Raw genomic sequence first — 19,745 nt, 5'->3', positions numbered from 1 at the left:
CCATTCCTATAGAATTTATCAGGTGAACTTCAAAAACTGATTGCAGAAACTTCAGCCAAAGAGCAGTCATGGACGTAAAGTGTGTGACTATAAGCCTAACTAACAAATGTGCTTACCGAGTCCTTTAGCGTGTTGATATAGATCTTAAGACCTCTCAGAGTGCTTTTTCTATAACTCTTTGTGTCCATGTCTTCACCCTATCGGGCCTGCTTCCCTGGAGAAAGCTGTCTAATACATTGTCTCTGATCATAGTTTGTAACTTTATCCTTGTCCTCATAATGTAACATTATCCTCATAATGCAGCTTGTCCTTTAACTGACCAACCCAGTGCCCTGTAGATGTACTGATCACTGGATGCCTGTGTGTACCCTAGGGTTGTAGTACTGACCACTGGATGACTGTGTGGTGTGGATTGTACCAACCACTGGATGCCTGTGTGTACCCTAGGGTTGTAGTACTGACAACTGGATGACTGTGTGGTGGGGATGTAACCAACCACTGGATATCTGTGTGTGCCCTGGGGATGTACCAAACACTGGATGTTTGTGTGTGCCCTTGGGATATACCAACCACTGGATATGCCCTGGGGATGTACCAAACACTGGATGTGCCCTGGGGATGTACTGGCCACTGGATGTCTGTGTATGCCCTGGGGATGCAACAACCACTGGCTATCTTATGTACCCTGGAGATGTACCAACCACTGGTTGTCTGTATGTATCCTGGGGATGTATGGAGCACTGAATGTCTGGTTACACACTTCCTTGTGTCCTTTTTTACTCTCTTTGATTTGAAGTGTTCCGGGTTTTATTTTTTCCTAATGATTTTGGAAATTTTTCTTCTGCTGGTTAGGCATACCTATTACAGACCCTTCATATCACTTTCCATTAATTTCTGGAGTAAAATCATTTTCTCACTGCCTTTCAAAATAGAGCAATAACTCCAAAGGATCGTCTTCCTCCTCTCTACGCTCTCATTTCCTTCTTCCCCATAATCCAGCCACCTGCCACCTCTGTGTGGCCAGGTCATGCACTGCTTGCTTGTCAGTGTTAATTCTACCTTAACTTAAAATCATGAGTGATCTTTTTCACCATTGCTAATCATTGTCCATAGGTGTTCTTTGTCATTATTTTTATATTTGTAGAGTAAAACTAGCTACATTTAAAGCTAGGGTTAGCAGATGGTTAACTAAAGGGCCTTTCTTGTCGCCTCAACTTGGAATAATGGCAGTTTACGTAACTAATATGTTAGTTTTGAGTTGTGGTTATGGTTTTGGTTTTTCATATGTCTGGGTGTTTTGCCTAAATGTATATCTGTGCATCAAGTATTTGCAGTGCCCACAGAGGCCAGAGGAGGTCGCTGCATTCTCTGGGCCTGGAGTTACAAGCAATTGTAAGCTGCCCTGTGGGTGATGCCCTGGGTCCTCTGGAAGAACACCCAGTATGATCAACCACTCTGCCCAGTGGTTGATCGCTCTGGCCCAGAACATGATAATTTTATTCTCTCAGAACTTCAAAATATTGTTCTTGTAGGACCAAAAAGAATCTTGATTTTTATTCTTTTATGAATTATTTCCCTTGATTATCAATGATTTTAGAAAGCTTTTTCTCCTTCTTTGATCTGTGTAAATTGTTCCACAGTGTGAAAGTGTGGGTCCCTGATAGGCCAGTTCTCGGCAGATCCTCCTACCATGAAGCTCCATCCTTGGCCCTGAACATAGAGTTTTCATACTTGCCCTCAATTTCTTTTTCCTGTATTCCTGAGATGCTTGCTAATGGGTAGTTATATAATTTAAACCACCAGATATGTGGCTCAACATTTTTTTGAGACTGGATTTCATTGCATAACTCAGGCTAGCTTCAAACTCACAGTGATTCCCCTGCCTCAGCCTTCTAAACGCTCAGATTACAGGCATGAGCCACAAAGCCAGACTAACATTTCTAATTTCTTTCCATTTCTACTTGTTTAACTTCCCACTCTGAGTTTTGTAGAAGCCCCTGGAGCACTCATCTGGCTGGTGCTTTGGTGTAGTTTATTCTGTTGTACTGGCTGCTGTCAGTCTGCTATGGTAATGAGATTCATCCAAAGAATGAATTCTTAATTAGTGGCTACTATGACACCAGCTTTTATGTTGTTAAGTCTTTTGTTTGGTCTATGAACTCTGTTCAAGTTGACATTCTTGTGTGATTATTTCCCTCTGATGTTGAGTAGTCTAGATGATAGGCTGATCTTTACAAATGTAATCTCTCATCGAACTGAATGAATGCCCTGTGGGACTATGCCTCAACCTGTCTTAGAAATGAATGGGAGAGACTGCATGTGCTTCCATTTAAGGGAATTTTTGGCATATAACGTTGCTTGAGAATGTCTGCTTTCCCTTGAGATTGCCAGGCACTTTCAGGCACCCCTGCAGCACCACAACTCCAGCTGACACACTGATGTGGTCTTGGCGCAAAGGCCTGGGTTATTACTGCCTGTCTGATGCATTGCAGGTTTCCTGCTGTAGTCCTGAGACCGGCCACCACAATGGTTGCCTAGCCTCATACTCTGCACTCTCCTAGATGTGTCATCTCTGCACTTCAGGCAAATTGACACTCTATGCCCGGATTCTACTCCCTAACCCAGAACCTTCCAGTGAATAAGTTCTGCGCTTTCATAGGCCAAATGTGTAAAATAAATTCAAATCAAGGCCCCTTGTATCCTAGACTTCTGCTTAGAAAGACACTGCATAGTGGTTCTCAATTGTGTAACAGACAGACAGACAACTGGTTCAAATCTGGAGTCAACCATTTGTTTCTGTGCATGATCTTGATCACATTATTGAATCTCTGTACCTCACTTTGTCACTTGTTCAGTATGCATAAGAGTGACCTAGATCTCAGAAGGACTAGGATGATAATTTAAGAAAATGGAGGTCACCCACACTGCCTCATGAGTAGCACAAGAAGCGTTAGGTTTATTACACTCCTAATTCATAGATTTTTTTTGGCTGCACTCTTATTCTGAAGTTTGAAACTCATCCCATTCATTGATCCAACATCTTAAATAAATAAATGCAAAGGGGAAGATTCACAGAAGCTGACAAATTTAGGGATGGTAAAAATTCTAAATAAGCAGGATTTTTTTCCTTGTGATTGTTAAGTTGAAGATATATATTTTACTGGATCAATTCCTTGTCTGGATTTTTGAATGTTTCACTACATAAGAATCCATCAAACAGTGTCTTTCATTTTAATTTCCATGGTGTTTACAACATGGTGTCAGGTGCTGGGATTAGACACACTCTACAGATGCGAAAATAGAATAATTTTCTATTGGTTTGTACATAAAAGTCAACTTTAATGTGAAAAGTTTAAGCATGTATTTTCCCTTCAAAACTATAGACTCAATTTTATAGTTCTCTAAAAATCCAACAGAAAACAAATGCTCTACAATGTGGATGTTGTCCGAAATAAATTGAATGGGAAAAGCAGGCTGGGTATGAGCAAAATTATATACATGTGTGAAGTTCTCAAAGAAAAAGTAAGAAAATAAGTTTAGGCCCATGTGATTTTTGTCCTCTATACATAAACTATTTTGGTCACTGGGTTTACTTCCTATGGTAAAGGAAGTATCTGTCTGTCTCTGTCTATATCTGTCTCTGTGTATCTCCGTGGTTATCTCCATTTCTGTATTTGCCTCTGTCTCTGTCTCTCTCTGTGTGTGTCTGTCTCTGTTTCTCTCTGTCTCTCTGTCTCTCTGTCTCTCACTCTATCTATCTTTCTCTCCCTCCCTCCCTCCCTCTCTGTGCGTGTGAGTGTGCATGTGTGTGAACGTGTGTGTGTGTGTGTGTGTGTGTGTGTGTGGTGTGTGTGTGTAGATCAAAGGACAACCTCAAGTGTAGGAATGTTGGTCCTCTCTTCAGTGAATTGAGAGTGGTCTTCTGTTGTTTCTCACTGCTCTGAGAGCTTCAGAAACTCTCCTCAATTTCCCACTTCACAGTGGAAGCACTAGACTCCAGGGGCACCTGCTGTGTGTCCAGTTTTCCATGTGTTCTGCACATCTTCACACTTGTATGACAAGTGCTTTCCCCATGGTGCCATCACCCCAACCCTCATTCTCTTTTATATCTACAACTTCCACCATTTCTCATAAATTCTAAGATAAATCATCTTATTGTCATATTTCACTAATTATATATTCTAATGTATTTTTGCTTCTTGACCACCTTTAAAGTGTATTTAGTCTTACGTTGCATTTGTATTGCTCTAGCCATTTAATATCTCAACACAGTTTATCTTATTTTTGGACTGACATTCAACTACAGATCTAAGAAATCCACTGAGCCAGCTGCATATATGCCCACTCTGCTGCATAGGGTGAAACAGCCTTGAGGTAATGATTGAGTGGTTTTTAAAGCACTACCCATGCAAAAGAAGTAAACAGAAATTACATGGAACAATATGTTCCAGTCTGTCCCAGTTCAGAAGGAAAACTTAGGGAGGTGTTTGATGGAGAAAGATGTATTAGACAAATTAGAGTCAGAAAGAGGATATGGATCAAGATAAGATCATGGGGAGTCTGAAGGAGCAGCAAAAGGGCTGTTGATGCCTCTGTACCCAGAGTCTTCTTACCAAACCCTGTCATCGTCAGAAAGTAAGCCACTGGCTTTGAAGCTGCAACACCCAACCTCCTGTCAGTACTGCTGAATGGAAGGAACTGTGCACTGAACAGAGGAAGCACTGGTGCTCATGACTGTGATAATCTACTTGGTTTCCCTGCCATTACTCAGCCCACTGAGCTGAGCATTCTTTCTGCCTCTGGAGAGTAAATCTTGCCAAGTCTTTCCTGAGCCTAGAAAGAACCTGGGTTTAACTCTTGACATCCACATGTTAGCTAACAAGCATCTGTAGCTCAACTTCCAAAGGATCCAGCACTCTCTTCTGATCTCCATGGGCACTGCACACACATGGTGCACAGACATACATACAGACAAAATACTTATATACATAAAATAAAATAGAAGAATCCTGAAAAAGAGGGAACTTTCTCTTCCTCAAAGTGTGTACAATTTCAAATTGTTTTGCTGCACCGATAAGCTTAAAAGATGAATAAAGCTGTGTGAAGAATGCGAGGATTGTCTCTGATAACAGAAAGAAATCACTAAGAAGAAAAGGAAGGAAGGAAGGAAGGAAGGAAGGAAGGAAGGAAGGAAGGAAGGAAGGAAGGAAGGAAGGAAGGAAGGAAGGAAGGAAGGAGAATGTCAATGTCAGATCAGGAAGAACGGATCAATTTCCTGCAGAACCTGCTTCAGTCACCCTTCCCTGTGCAATGGCCGTTGGAAGGAGGACAGTCACTATGCGGGGCAGGAAAGCTGGACCAGGACCAAGAAGTATACTTACTAAAGGAGAGCCTCACTGGTTCCCCATTTCAGAGCATCAGTGTAAAGCAGACATCATGAACTCTGAGTGCCATATCAGATACAAAGCTGCACCCCAAGAACATGCATTATCCATCTTTTAGTAGCCTGGAGCTTGACATGAAACCAAGAATTTTCCTGAAAAGGGTTTTCATAGACACTGTGTCCAGGCAAGGGCTGTTCTTACTGTATGGCCAGCATTAGAGCTCTGGGAGGTTAAATAAGACAGAGAAGATGGTCTCCAAGCCATGCATATCTTGCCCACCACCCTAGTGATGAGGAGCAACTAGCTATAGACAGGCATTCTCTGAGGGAGAACAGAGACAGAGGGAGTTCATGGTAATGATGCCTAAGAGGCAAGACTATAAAAGAATTCAATATGGAAAACTGAGAAAGATCAGACCTTTAGAAGAGACTTGCCACCTTCTTGGTCAGGGTTAGACACATGATAGAAATATCACTGTCCTGTGCAAAATGAGAATTGGCTGGGACATGTACACATCTTTGAGCCATTGCTTAAATTTTAAGTCTCAGCCTTCTATCTTCTCTGGATTAAAAAGTATCACAGAACATTGCCATGAATCACAGCACATATAAAAAGGGAACCAATAATCTTGCCTACAGGATATTTGTGAATATAAGAACCCTAGAAATGGAACCAAGTATCCCTAAGCACATTTAACCACATTCTGACTTTTGCATCACTCAGAATGGTCTAAGGACTAATTTGCAGTATATTTTCATAAGGTCGGAGGTAACTCAAACAAAATCAATACCAGTCTGCATTGTGTTTACCTCCAAATCATAGAAGGTGAATTTATATGCTTGAAAGTTTAAAGCAGTAAGATTAGGGAGAGAGCAAGGCTACTTCATTAACAGGTGAGATCTGGCTTCTGGTGACAGAGGTTATCAGAGCAAAACTCAAGGGAGGCTTGTGGGATTACGTGCACAACTATAGCAGCAGGCGGTCAGCTTTGGACACTCAGTCAAACACAAGTGCCCATGCTTTACAAGGGGGAAACCATATTTCCATTCACCTCAACCCCACAAAAGCCAGAGGAAATTCAAGGGGAGTAGACTCTGCCACAGAAAAGTAGACTCTGGGTTGGGTTGTGCCGGATAAAAAAGAGGAAAGGGTGGTTGGCATTAAACTCCACCCAGGATGGAAGGGCCTTCTCTGCAGCCACAGCCCCACTAGCTGCAGCTGCCTGGGTCCCTATCTCATCCACTTCCACCAAGGTCTTGTGGACAATTTTGGACAAATGCAGATTGGGACTCTTAGAGATTCCAGTAAGGTCAGCCTTTGTTTCATCAAAGACATCCTTAATGCCCATGTCCTGTAGAATCGACTTGAGATCATAGCTATCTTCCATGATGAACTGGGGGAAGGAAATAGATACGGGTTTTTCTGACATATTTTCTGAGCTACTCCAGGCCAGTAATTTTTCATGGTTTATTTCCTTTTCAAGCTGTAAGGAGAAAAAAGTTTAAGGTCAGATCATAAACCTGAAAAAATATCTCAGTTATTTCAAATTTCCTGATTTAATCCCATTTAATAGTCAGTTACATAATGCTTCAAAGACTTTCTTTAAACCTCAAAATAGTTACTTTTTAATCTTTCCTCTCTAGACTTCATTTAAATCTTTCCTCCATAAACATTACAGGGCATCCAGCATCCCACTGAATGCTGCCAGGCTCACACTCAAACACCAGAAAATACAGTTGGGTAAACTCAGGTCAGCACTTCCACTGCAAAGTCAAATTTTCTTTTCTATGAAGCAGGGATAATATGAAAAGGCTCTTCCAAGAACTAACCAAAATAACACATAGAATATAACTAGAATACATTAAAATAATGCTGCTGTGTCATATATTTTGAACAATGGTAGGTCTAATAATTACCATGTTGATATCTCTATCCATCTATCTATCTTCTATACGTTTATCTATTTACCTATCTTGTCTTTACTCCCCTTCCTCAGAACAGTGGACCTCCTCAGACTTCATTAATTTCATGCTCTCAAAAAAATACACAGTGAGGCATTCAGATAGTCTAAGGCAGAGGTCAAAGGTCAAACTATTTTAGATAGAGCTATTTCATTTGTGGAAATTCTCAAGCTACTCAGCATACAGATTCTCTGGTCTACAAAGTCACTGCAGAAATCTGTGAACTTGAGCATGGAAGACTTTTGTTCTAGTACTTGCTCATTGAGTTGAAATAAGTAAGAAATAAATACCTAATCTCATTCAGATTCCATGTGTTCTCCAATGTCTCTATTAGCTAAGATAGCCTTCTTCTTGGATAACGGACACTAAAGCTACTACCCAGTGATCTGGAATTTGTACAGATGTGGCAATGAAGCTCTACCTCTTGCAGGCTCTTCACGTTGTCTTCTGAGCAAGATGGAAGCAGGACGAGCATACTGAGCTTCCCCGTGGTATACTTCATTTCCAGGATCTGCGCCTGCAGCTCCTCGATAAAGCCAATTCTAAACTGTCCCTTCTGACTCATCATCTTCACAGGCTTCTTCTCATTCTGCAGGGTACAGAGGTCCACACAGATTACAACAGTAATCACAGAAGGCCATCAGAAGCTCAAACACCCATTGGCCCAACATCCCTGAGAAGGAAAGTGTTTTAAGAAGGGATGGGGGACAATATCTGGAATACAAATAAATAAAATAATAATAACAACAAATTCAAAAAAAGGGAAGAATCTACACCAGAAATCCAGAGTCAAGTCAATGACCCAACTTAAAACAGCTCTCTACCTACAAAGCAATCACGTGGCCCCTGCTTTGCCAAAACTTTATCCTCCCATGTCCAACATCAGCTCCTTAATTCTCAAGACTACTTACTGTTTTCAATTCAAAGATCTCTCATACCTTAATCAGCCAAAGCAAGGCTGGAAAGCACAGAGTCTTCAATGTCTGGCATATGCCAACCCCTTGTCTTTGTCCCTTCTGCCTGTCTTTGTGCCTTCTCTATGTGGCACCAAGAGGAACCTCAGTTAAAGAATAATCATCTGGACATTAAAACGACAGCTGAGTCACAAGCTTCCTTCGGAGGCAAAGACACTACCATCAGAACCTCCACTTGGCAGTTAACATTGGGATAGGAGAGATTGTCAATATGCAAGTAAGGACATACCATGTTTGTAAGACAAACTTGTTAGCACAGCTAACTGGCTAGCACATGATTGGCTGGGATCTCTGGCCTTTCCTCCAATCTTAAATCATCTGGCTTAGAATATAAAACCTGTGAACTAATATAGATATGAATCTTTACCCATGGCAAATTAACTTAACTTGCAACTTTTCCTTCAAACCTGAACTGGACATAATACCACCCCTTGCATAATGCTATTTCAGATAAAAATGAGGTAATGAAATGATAATATTCAGGAACTATGAGGTTAATCTGTGCTTTTATAAACTGCCAACAATATGCCAGTCCACTTTTCCCAGGAAGCATATATTCAGAGTGTTTACAGATCTGGATAAGGGTATGGAGGACACATAAGTCTCAGGAGAAATGGCAGGGGGTCTTGGAAATTTTAGAGGAAAGCTAAATTCTTCATATGCTAAGTGAGATCAGAAGCAAATTCAAATTGAAGAGGCCCATCTCTTATGTGTATACATTTGTTTTGTTTTGTTCTGTTCCATTCTAATTTATGACAAGGTCTGCTATTGCTTTTATAGACTAGGCTGGATTTGCACTTGTGATCCTCCTACCTCTGCATCATAAGTGCTGGGTTTATAGGCATACACCAATCTACACAAACTTTTAATGATTAACAAATTTTATGTGTTTAGTATCATGGATGTTCTGAAATATGTGTTGTGTTATAGAATAGCTATATTTAAAAGGTTCAGTGGACTTTATGTACTGTCTTTTGTAAAGCACAAATGGTTTATTATAATTGTGAACCATAACTCTGAATCTAAGCATTTGGCTTGAGTCTCTAAACACTCACCCCAATCACCATTAGTAGAGTTAGGAGCAGGGTACCTTGAAAATGGAAGCTAATACAGTACTTACCTCACTGAGACAGAAAGATGCATCAACAGTGTTTTCAGAGTTGAATTCTTTCTCCCACTTGGCCTTGAAGTAAACAGCATTCACCAGCACCAGCACAGTTGAGTTATCAATAGCCTCCTTGCCAAACAGTTCCTTGATTTTACCTAGAAAAGTATGTCATGGCTTGTGTTGCATAAAAAGTGTTCATAGAGACATTGGAGAGTGTCTCTCTCATTCAAACACTGGCCCAAGAAACCCAGAGCATTATGGGAGGCTTGAAGGAGGGTAGGAGTTATGGAGGAGAGCTCTCACTATCCTGGAGGAATACCCACTCTAGAGCACTGTGAATATAAGCATCTCCTCTGTTCTCTTGGCCACTTTTGGTCTCAAATTGTCACCAAACACAGAGTTTATGTTTATCGTTATATACCTAATATATAGCGTATTATATATGCCTGACTTTTATAATATACTGGATAGAGTAACTAAAATATGAACTTCCTATCTCTGTGGAAGCTATTGAAGTTCATTTATGCTTTTACATATAAACAGGTAGGTAGATGATAGACATATAAACACATACACACACACACACAAACACACACACACAGCCAATGTATAAAACCTACTTTGTAGAAATTTATATACCCTCTTTCATTTCACCTCCAAAGAAGAATTCATTCAGTTTTGTAAACACATACACATTTGTTTGAAGAAGGGGGCACCTTCTAAGCCCCACTAGACCTTAAGCCTTGAGAAGTACCAATAGTTGTCCCTTCTTCATGGAGTAATTTGCTGTAAGCTATAAAAGGAGATGCCAAATGGTCAAAAAGAGAACAAGATGGGCCAGCGTTGATCCTAGACCAAGCACCCTGTGATATAAAAGTAAGAACAACAGAAAACACCCCTGAAAATGTCAGGAGGTGGCCTTGTCACTGTGATCCAGTACTAGACCACATAGTACATATCCAGTGTCAAGAAATGTACACTTTAAATCACCAAGCAATTGAATACATCTTGAGGCCTTAATGAGGGAGGATCCTTTTACATGGAGACACAGTATAAGGCTGTAAATAGATTCTATAACACACTATGTCATCATCAACTACACTTAAAATACTCTAGGAAAGCTAACTCATTAAATAGAAATATATATTAGGTCTTAGACATGATTTCTTCATCAAACTACTACCCTCTAGGTAGCTGAATGGAATCTTGAAAGTGCAGGAATTCCAAAACACACGAAAAAAGAAGAGTAAATAATTGGAGAATTTAAAGATGTCCCTGAAGAAAACACCATTAGTAAGCTGATTGTCACTCCATGTTAAAAGTACAGGCAACCTAGAAAATAACTTCCTGAGTTAGTTAACCCAAACCCAAAAGGATAGGCATAGTAAGTTCTAACTTGATAAGCTATTAGTCATACATTACAGAATACCCATGATATACCCCACAGACCCAAAGAAGTTAGACAAGAAGGAAGGCCCAAGCAAGATTGCTTGAATCACACTTAGAAGGGGGAACAAAATAATCATAAGAGGCAGAGAGAAGCAGGGAACTGGGTAAGAGAGAGAAGGCAGGATCAGGTGTGAGGAGAGACAGGAGTGACAGGAGAATGAATAGAAATCTGCAGCTGCCTGGGGGTGTGCCGAGGAGGGAGAATCTTTAAGAAGTCCTAGAGACCTAGGATAGAGGCGGCTCCCAGGAGTCTATTTGGGTGACCTTAGCTGAGATGCCTAATAGTGGGGACACAGAACCTGACTAACCCACCTCTTGTAGCCAGGCAGGATCCCAGTGAAGGGATAAGGATACCAACCCATGCACAAACCTTTTGACCCCAAATTTGTCCTGTCTAAAAGAAGTGCAAGAATGGAGCAGAGACAGAAGGAATGGCCAACCAATATCCAGCCCACCTTGAGACTCATCCCATGGGCAAGCATCAATCCTTGACATTATTAAAGATACTCCGTGATGCTTGCAGACAGGAGCCCAGCATAACTGTGTTCTGAGAGGCTCTACACAACAGCAGACCTAAACAGATGCAGCTATCCACAGCCAAACATTAGATGGAGGTTGGGGATACATATGGAAGAGTTGGGAGAAGGATTGAAGGCCCTGAAGAAGATAGAAAACCCTAGGAAGGCCAACAGAGCAAGCCCTGGGAGCTCTCAGAGCCAACAACCAAAGAACACGCATAGGCTGGAATGAGGCCCCCGGACATATGTGGCTGACGTGTCTCTCAGTCTCCATGGCTGCCATGTCTGGCCTCAGTAGGGGAGGATAAGCTTAATCTGGCAAACATTTGATGTGCCAGGGTAGGGGGATACTCAGGGGGCCCCATCATCTCAGAGGAAAAGGGGAGGGGGTGAGGGAGGAACTCTGTGAGGGAGGGGGAACAGCATTTGGGATGTCAATAAATAAACAGTACAGGAAGTAAGAAGTATATGTCTCCAAATACAAGAAAGAAACAGAAGAAAGCATTGCACCAAGTATCAAAAGCAACTGGAAAAAAACCAACCAGTGTGGCTCCGTGGCTGTGAATCATTCAAGAGTACAAGTGCCCTGAGTTGGAGTCTCAAATTTAGAGGCAGGAGATGCAATGCCTCACTTTTCCCTCTGCTTCTCCAAACATTCATTGAACAAGAATAACTCCAATCCCACACCGACAATGATTAGGTGCCCTCTTCTAACACTTAGGCCTGAGATGAGGAGCTCACTTTTGCAAATTATGCATGTGCAGATGGGGGCAGGGGTGCTCTCCACCACCTAGAGACTCTGAGGAGCTGGAACTCTGCCTTCAGTCTTAATGACCGACAAAACCACTGTCACTTCCACAATGAGAAGCCTGAGTTGATTGGAGTCTCTACCACTGTAATGGTGGGGAAAGTCTAGAGGTAAATAGGACAACCGTCAAGTTAAAAAAATGGAAAATGACTGAGAAGAGAGTTTAGGTCTCTCCCTTATTTTGGCTGGGTTCAGTAGCAACCTTAAAATGAAGGGGCCAACTCTGAGTTAACATATTTGGTGAGTAAAACCTGCATTTATACACAGCCACAATAAGAATGAAATTATGCTATTTGCAGCAACGTGGATGGAAGTGGGCATCATCAAGGTAGGCAAAAAGAAGCCAGATGCAGAGAGACAAATGGCCCAGGTCTCCTCTCCTATTCCGCACTTGGCTGAATATAACGCTAAGGGGTAACACTGCCCACGAGAGGGTAGAAAGGCTCTCAAGACAGGATGGCTGGGCAAACAAGAGTGGGTACTGGGAAAGGAACATAAAATATTGCCTGCTTTCTCTCGTCTAGAGAATCTGAAGGTACACAGACGAGAGGATATGAAAGCGGCTGGAGGACTATTTCAGAAGGAAAGAGGTGGGGCTGGAGAGGTAGGTGGGCAAATACAAGCAAATGACAATGATTATATATGTATATTATTTATATATACATATAAATACATAAATATATAAAATGTCATTATAAAAATCATTTTATGCATTACATTTTTTTAATTTGATATATTTTTATTTACATTTCAAATGATTTCCCCTTTTCTAGCCCCCCCCACTCCCCGAAAGTCCCATAAGCCCCCTTCTTTCCCCCTGTCCTCCCACCCACCCCTTCCCACTTCCCTGTTCTGGTTTTGCCAAATACTGCCTCACTGAATCTTTCCAGAACCAGGGGCCACTCCTCCTTTCTTCTTGTACCTCATTTGATGTGTGGATTATGTTTGGGGTATTCCAGTTTTCTAGGGTAATATCTATCCACTTATTAGTGAGTGCATACCATGATTGATCTTTTGAGTCTGAGTTACCTCATTTAGTATGATGTTCTCTAGCTCTATCCATTTGCCTAAGAATTTCATGAATTCATTGTTTCTAATGGCTGAATAGTACTCCATTGTGTAGATATACCACATTTTTTGCATCCACTCTTCTGTTGAGGGATACCTGGGTTCTTTCCAGCATCTGGCAATTAATCACTTCCCTGTCTTACACTCCCTAGTTCCCCTTCATTCTTAATTCATCATTAAAATAATGCTAAAAGCATATATGCATGAGTAGATTCTTATATTTCAATATATTTCTATATTAATTCCAAGTACATATAATCCATTATATATGCTACTGTAGCTTTCAACATCATAATTCTGTAATTTTAATGTGTTATATTATTTTTGTTACATGAGGGATAAGTAAAGGCTGATTCCTCAGTAATTTGAATATGGCAGATGACTCCAGTTTCAAATGGATATTTTGTAGAAAAGATGAGCTTCGGTCCTATGGACAAAGAAACATTCAGTGCTGCAAGCATTGGTGTTTGTAAAGGAAAGAATGATTCATTCACAGCATCTGAAGAAAATCCCATAGTAGAAGCACTGGCGTACTGAGACACGCTGAAACAGCCAGGGGCTGGCAAGACTGCTCAGAGGTAAAGTCGCTAAGAAGCCTGCCAGCATGCCGAACCCTAGGGTGCCCCTGGGCGGAGAGAACCAGCCTGTGCAATGTTCCTCTGACATCCACATGTCAAGAACATGCCCACATGAATATACACATACACACACAATAAGTAAATAAATGTAATTGCAAAAGTCTTTTAAAATAGGAGATGCTAGGAGAAAAGAAAAGAAAATCAAAAGCAAATGATAAATGTGTCAAGTAGCTCCCACCCTGAACACACCCAGTCTCATCTGATGCTGGTTAAAAGGAGCTCTTACCACACAACACATGTGCAAACAGTAGACCCCAGAAGAAGAGCAAGTTGCCAAGGTGGGGGAGGGGCACGGGATTTTTCTTTGAAATGGAAAGGCATGCCAGCCTCACAGCTCCGACTTTTCTTACCTTGGCATTGACTTTCAACCCAGAAGTTAATCTCTTGTCTTGATTTCTCAGTATCCTTCTGGAAATCTACACTTTCAACTGTCGTGTGGTAAAATTGAGTTACGTCATCAGAGTATTCCTGTTCAATTCAAACACATGGGAAAGAGTATAACAAATCATACGGAGGTGCTGGTCAGTAAGATGAGATGGTGACCGGGAGACCCTGAACGAGAAACTCCTGGCCATCTCACATCAGAGGCCTGGCCACCTTAATAGTCACAGACTTTCAGTCTGGGTGACGACAAAGTTTCATGAAGACTATATTAGTTCCATTGTGAATATGATTATAATTAATTCCACATTCAAATAAAACTTTACAATTGTTTAGATGGGTATTTTTATTAATCTTATTTTAGTATAATTTTAAATAATAATATATTACCAAAAACATTGATTTGTATACTTTTTAATAAATGAATTACATGTATGGATCTAGCTCTTAAAATCCTAGATATATAATCTGATATATAAGATTCAAACCTGGTGAAGAAACTTACTGTGAGGTAAAGCTGGGTCTTTGTTCTCCTGACTCACACCAGCTGTGTCACATCTGCCTGGCTCACACCAGCTGTGTCACATCTGCCTGGCTCACACCAGCTGTGTCACATCTGCCTGGCTCACACCAGCTGTGTCACATCTGCCTGGCTCACACCAGCTGTGTCACATCTGCCTGGCTCATACCAGCTATGTCACATCTTCCTGGCTCACACCAGCTGTGTCACATCTTCCTGGCTCACACCAGCTGTGTCACATCACCCTGGCTCACTCCAGCTGTGTCACATCTCCCTGGCTCACTCTAGCTGTGTCACATCTTCCTGGCTCACACCAGCTGTGTCACATCTCCCTGGCTCACACCAGCTGTGTCTCATCTGCCTCTAACTCATAACCCTCAAGCTTACTGACAGCTTGTCTCTTTCTTGAGACTAAAATCCTAACTGGAGCATATCGTGATTCAGGTAAAAGCTTCTTGTGCATAGAAACAAAGCCTGCAACTTTAGGCTCCCGATAAATCTTTTGGGGGCACCATGTACCTTCTGCAAAATACAGTTAGCATGGGAACCACCTGGTCAAAGCACCAAAGGGATCTATGAGCGATGCCTTTCTGTCTTACCAGGCATCCAAGACACAAAAGATGATTATCAGGCACCTTGAATGGAAATGGCAGTCACATGGGCTTCTTATGAAGCTCACTCATGCACCAATGGGCTGTGAATTACATGACCCTTTCTATCCATGCTGCACCATTTATAAGTGGCCTCCTAAGCCCAAGGTGAAAACTCTATAGAAGGAGACAGAAGTGTGGGACCTCAGGAGCAGGTCACATATATGTACCAGTCAATGGCTCTTTGGACTCACTTATTTACAGCATGCTCTATGGACACCTGCCATGATACTCACTGGGCAGATTGGGAATTCCTGCTCTCCATAGAGTCTGTTGGCCATACTTAGAGTGTAATAAGCTTTGTCTCCGTCTATTCTGGAGAGAAGTCTCCCAAAGTGGCAGCCAAGCAATTGATGCTCATTTGTAGAGTCACCCTAACAAAAGAAGAAACAAATGGTTTCATAATAATTAGGAAGTTAAGCATCACTAAAAGGTTTAAAGGAGCAATACAGAGCTGGCCATGGAGATGTCATTGTCTTATGTTACCAGGTTTGGGGAGGCAGAGAAGAATAGGGCACAGCTGAGGACATAGAAAAGGTGTAGGCAGAAAGGATTTGTAGATCATATGCAATTACTACTGCTCATGACAGCTTGCACCTACTCTTCAGAATAAGCATGTGTCACTAAGCACAACAGAGGCAGAATGAGCAACTGGAAAGAAGAGAGTTTTCAGATACTCACCTGCTGATCCTGAGAAGCTGATGTTTGTTTCTGCCCTTCCAGAGAGCTGTCAGAAGCTTTGGTTTTGCTTTTTGAAGAGGGATCATTGGGTTCTTTGCGTTCATCCTTGGAAAGTTCATTGAAATGTAATACCTGTGTGATGACGACAGAGGGAGGGCCTTTCAGGGAATATGAAAAATAGGAAGTCAACAAAATAATCAAAGATAGATCATGGAAATGGGGCTCACTGAATACTGCCCTCATCCTCTGCATACACTTAAGACCAGAGATGTGATCAGTTGGTAAGGTGCCAGCCAAATGATGTTCACAAAGCCCTGAATTGCAGAGTATCACAGCCTCATAAAAAGTTTGAGGTCAGCCCAGGCTGCATGACACCTTTCCCAAACACAAACAGAAAGAAAAGATAGATAAAAGGTAGAATAACTATATCCAAACTAAGGAAAAGAAGGAATTTAAGAACTATGGGCCATTGACAACCTACCTTTATCCACACCCACTCTTGATTGAGTGTAAATATAAAATGCACACAAGATCTTGAGGATAGAATGAAAGATAATGTAAGCTATCTCATTAAAATGCATATAGATTATGTATTGATAAGATATTGCAGAAATGTTGAATTGCCTTGAACTTATTATTAAACTTAGCCTTGTCTTTTGAAATCTTTATGTAACTCCTTAAAGTATTTTTAGCTCGTATGTGGCTTGAGTTATACTGTGGTGGACAGCACTGATCTGGGTTTCATGTCATTCAGGGGAGTGAATGTGTCATGAGACAGCTGCTCAGTGTCTCAGAGGAAATGAGGAAGGAGAGGCATATCCCACACAGCTCAGATACAAGTAATAGCAGGTGCCCCCAACTGCATAGGGAAAGAACACCAGTCACTCCTGGAAGATGCTAAGCCCATTCTACAGCTAAGTGCTGCTTATGGAACAAGAAGTAACATAGAGCAGGTAGGAGTAGATGCTAGAGCGTAGTGACCCAGAACAATTCTGCCTTTACCTGTGAATCCAACGCCTCCATGTTCAAGCACAGCAGCCTCATTGATGCCTAACCTTTGTGCTGTGTTTTAGAGCCAAGGAGGTGCAAGGCTGGCCTCAGAGCTCACAGCTCAGAAGAGTTTGTCATATACACTCACTTATCCTACAGTTATCTATTTTGTGCCTGCACTAGGCCATTACTGATGTAGGACAAAAATTTCTCTGAGATCATGTAGCAATACAGAGGGTATAAAAATAATATGCATAGTACTTCATTACAATGCACAATGATCAGAAGTGCTCTGTGGGTAGAAGTAACTAGGCTCTTTTATGGGATTGGTAGCTTGGATGATTACAGAGAGCCTTTTAAAGGTTGGAAACATTGGTGACAGAGAAAGTAAACCAAGCAATTAGGTATCTGAGTGTGGGAGTTTGAACAAAATGGCCCCCATGAGCTCACATATTTGAGTCCCTGGCCACTCATTAGTGGAACTGTTTTGAAAGGATGAAAATGGGTGGCCTTTTGGAGGCAGTGTGTCACTGGCTGGGAGATTTGAGATTTCAAGACTTGCACTCTTCCCAGTGTGCTCTCTCTCTGCCTTCTGTCTGTTAATCATGATGTGCCTCTCAGCTGTTCTGCTGCCATGCCTTTGCTCTGCCATCATGGACTCCAACCCTCTGAAACTATAGGCCCAATCAAATGGTTCCTTTTACATATTGCTGTGGGCACAATGTTTTGTCAAAACAATAGAAAAATAAGTAATACATTGAGGGAAAACACACAAGGCAAAGGAACCCAAACATAGGCCCCAAAGTAAGACTTACTTTCCTTTCACAAGGGACCTGAATGGCAACTGTGACAGACTAGAGAGAAGTGAAGAAAGGTAAGAGATACATATATGGAGATTCGTGTGCCCAAATATTCAGGCCAGTATAAGGACTTGGGTTTCTTTTTAAGTTTAATAAGAAGTCTTGGTTTTATAGAATCTTAAAAGTTTGATTTCTGCCTTATAGAGCATCAGGCATCTGTGTTAGGAACATACTGCCAATGGGAGTAACATAGGATGCTGCCAGAGAAGCAAGAAGAGATGGTGGAGCTCAGAACTCAGGGCGTCCATAGTGCCCTGATTCAAGAGGTTTATCAAAGGAAAAACCAATGGGATCTTCTGGCAAGTGACATTCAAACATCTAAGGGTAATGTAGGTCCTAATGCACTTGTGGTTAATGGGAGGAACAAGAGAAGAAGCATACTCCCATTGAAGATTACTAACAATATCAGTATCTATAATTGTAGAGAGAAAGAGTTGCAGCCATTAGACTGTTGTAAAGAGGTGAAGAAGCAAAGATAATGGGAAAAGCTATCAGGCAGGGAGGAGAGGGAGATCCCACAGGAAAGGTGAATGAACATGTAAATGAAGCCTTGGAGCTTTCCAAGCCCAACTGCTGAGCAAGTGAGCAACTCCAGCTCACTGAGAATCAGATTAGCTTCCTGTGCAAACTCAGGAACTGACCGGGCCCTGTGTGGCATCCTTCTCAATACATACCTCATCAATCTGATGTGCACTGTCCCCTCTAGCTCCCAGGCGGACCATACCAAAGGCAGCTGAGAGACTCAGAGGGCAGACAAAGATATTCTTATGTGCATCATTTTTGCTAATCTCTTGGAAAAAATCGAAGCAAAATTTGTTATTTGCTGCAGTAAGAGAGTCCATTGTGAAACTGGATACTATCTAAAAGAAAAAGAGAAAAGAGAAAAGGTGAATGGAAAAAACAGACAAGAAAGCAATTCTTATTTTTAACACCCAAAATATAACAATATACAATTATTCAATGTGTTCCTTAACAACTGGAAAAATTGACTTTTGAGTAGAGCTCAGTGGTAGAATACTTGCCTAGTGTAGGCAAGATGAGGAAAGGGGAAGGGAGAGGAAGGAAGGAGAAAAGGAAAGGAGATGGAAAGAAGGAAGGAAGGAAGAAGAAAGAAAGAAAGAAAGAAAGAAAGAAAGAAAGAAAGAAAGAAAGAAAGAAAGAAAGAAAGAAAGAAAGAAAGAAAGAAAGAAAGAAAGAAAGAAAGAAGGAAGGAAGGAAGGAAGGAAGGAAGGAAGGAAGGAAGGAAGGAAGGAAGGAAGGAAGAAAGAAAGAAAGAAGAAGAGAGAGAGAAGAAGAAGGAGGAGGAGGAGGAGAAGAAGAAGAAGAAGGAGAAGAAAATGGAAAAGAGGAAAGAGAAAGGAGAAAAGGAGGAAGAGGAGGAGCATGAGGAAAGCAGACTAAGGGGGAGGGGAAGAATTGGAAAACTAAAGTCATCAACCTCCCATATAAATAATGAAATTGGTATCTGTATTAATACAGAGAGAAGTCTTTTCATTCACAGCCACAGCAGAAAACAATACCACTAGTCTCTATACCACTAGGCTTAGGGAACAGAAATCTATTATCCCAGAGCCCTGGAAGCTAGGAAGCCAGAATCAAGGTTCTACAGAGTTGGTTGCTCCTTTTGCTGAGGCTCACATATGCACATATATGTGCACATACATGTACCCACATTTCTTCTTCCAGTGAATCAGGACCCTGAACCAGCATGACTTTGTCTTATCTTGATTACATCTGTAAAGACTATGTCCAAAT

The 19,745-nt window shown here is 41.4% G+C and overlaps 1 protein-coding gene across 1 annotated transcript; it reads right to left on the bottom strand.

The window, feature by feature from the left end:
- Window positions 1–6,462: 6,462 nt before the first annotated feature.
- Serpinb12 (serpin family B member 12) lies at window positions 6,463–18,832 on the bottom strand. Its single transcript, XM_052201160.1, has 7 exons — window positions 18,665–18,832; window positions 16,141–16,272; window positions 15,696–15,833; window positions 14,259–14,376; window positions 9,440–9,582; window positions 7,767–7,934; window positions 6,463–6,867 (listed from the first exon to the last, which is right to left on the bottom strand). The coding sequence occupies exons 1-7, from the start codon at window positions 18,830–18,832 to the stop codon at window positions 6,463–6,465; spliced, it is 1,272 nt and encodes a 423-aa protein (XP_052057120.1).
- Between the last annotated feature and the right edge of the window lie 913 nt (window positions 18,833–19,745).

This window comes from Apodemus sylvaticus, chromosome 12 (genome assembly GCF_947179515.1).
Source record: "Apodemus sylvaticus chromosome 12, mApoSyl1.1, whole genome shotgun sequence".
NCBI lineage: Eukaryota > Metazoa > Chordata > Mammalia > Rodentia > Muridae > Apodemus > Apodemus sylvaticus.
The sequence above is the reverse complement of the archived record's forward strand: the minus strand, read 5'-3'. Positions and strand labels throughout refer to the sequence as shown.

What these genes read in the sequence shown, in the direction of transcription:
- Serpinb12 (XM_052201160.1), bottom strand. Translation starts at nt 18,832, where the DNA reads ATGGACTCTCTTACTGCAGCAAATAACAAATTTTGCTTCGATTTTTTC. An exon ending in AGGAATTCCCAATCTGCCCA is followed by an intron (nt 14,377 to 15,695) that starts GTGAGTATCATG and finishes TGAATTGAACAG; the next exon opens with GAATACTCTGATGACGTAAC. An exon ending in CATCTTTCTGTCTCAGTGAG is followed by an intron (nt 7,935 to 9,439) that starts GTAAGTACTGTA and finishes TGTACCCTGCAG; the next exon opens with AATGAGAAGAAGCCTGTGAA.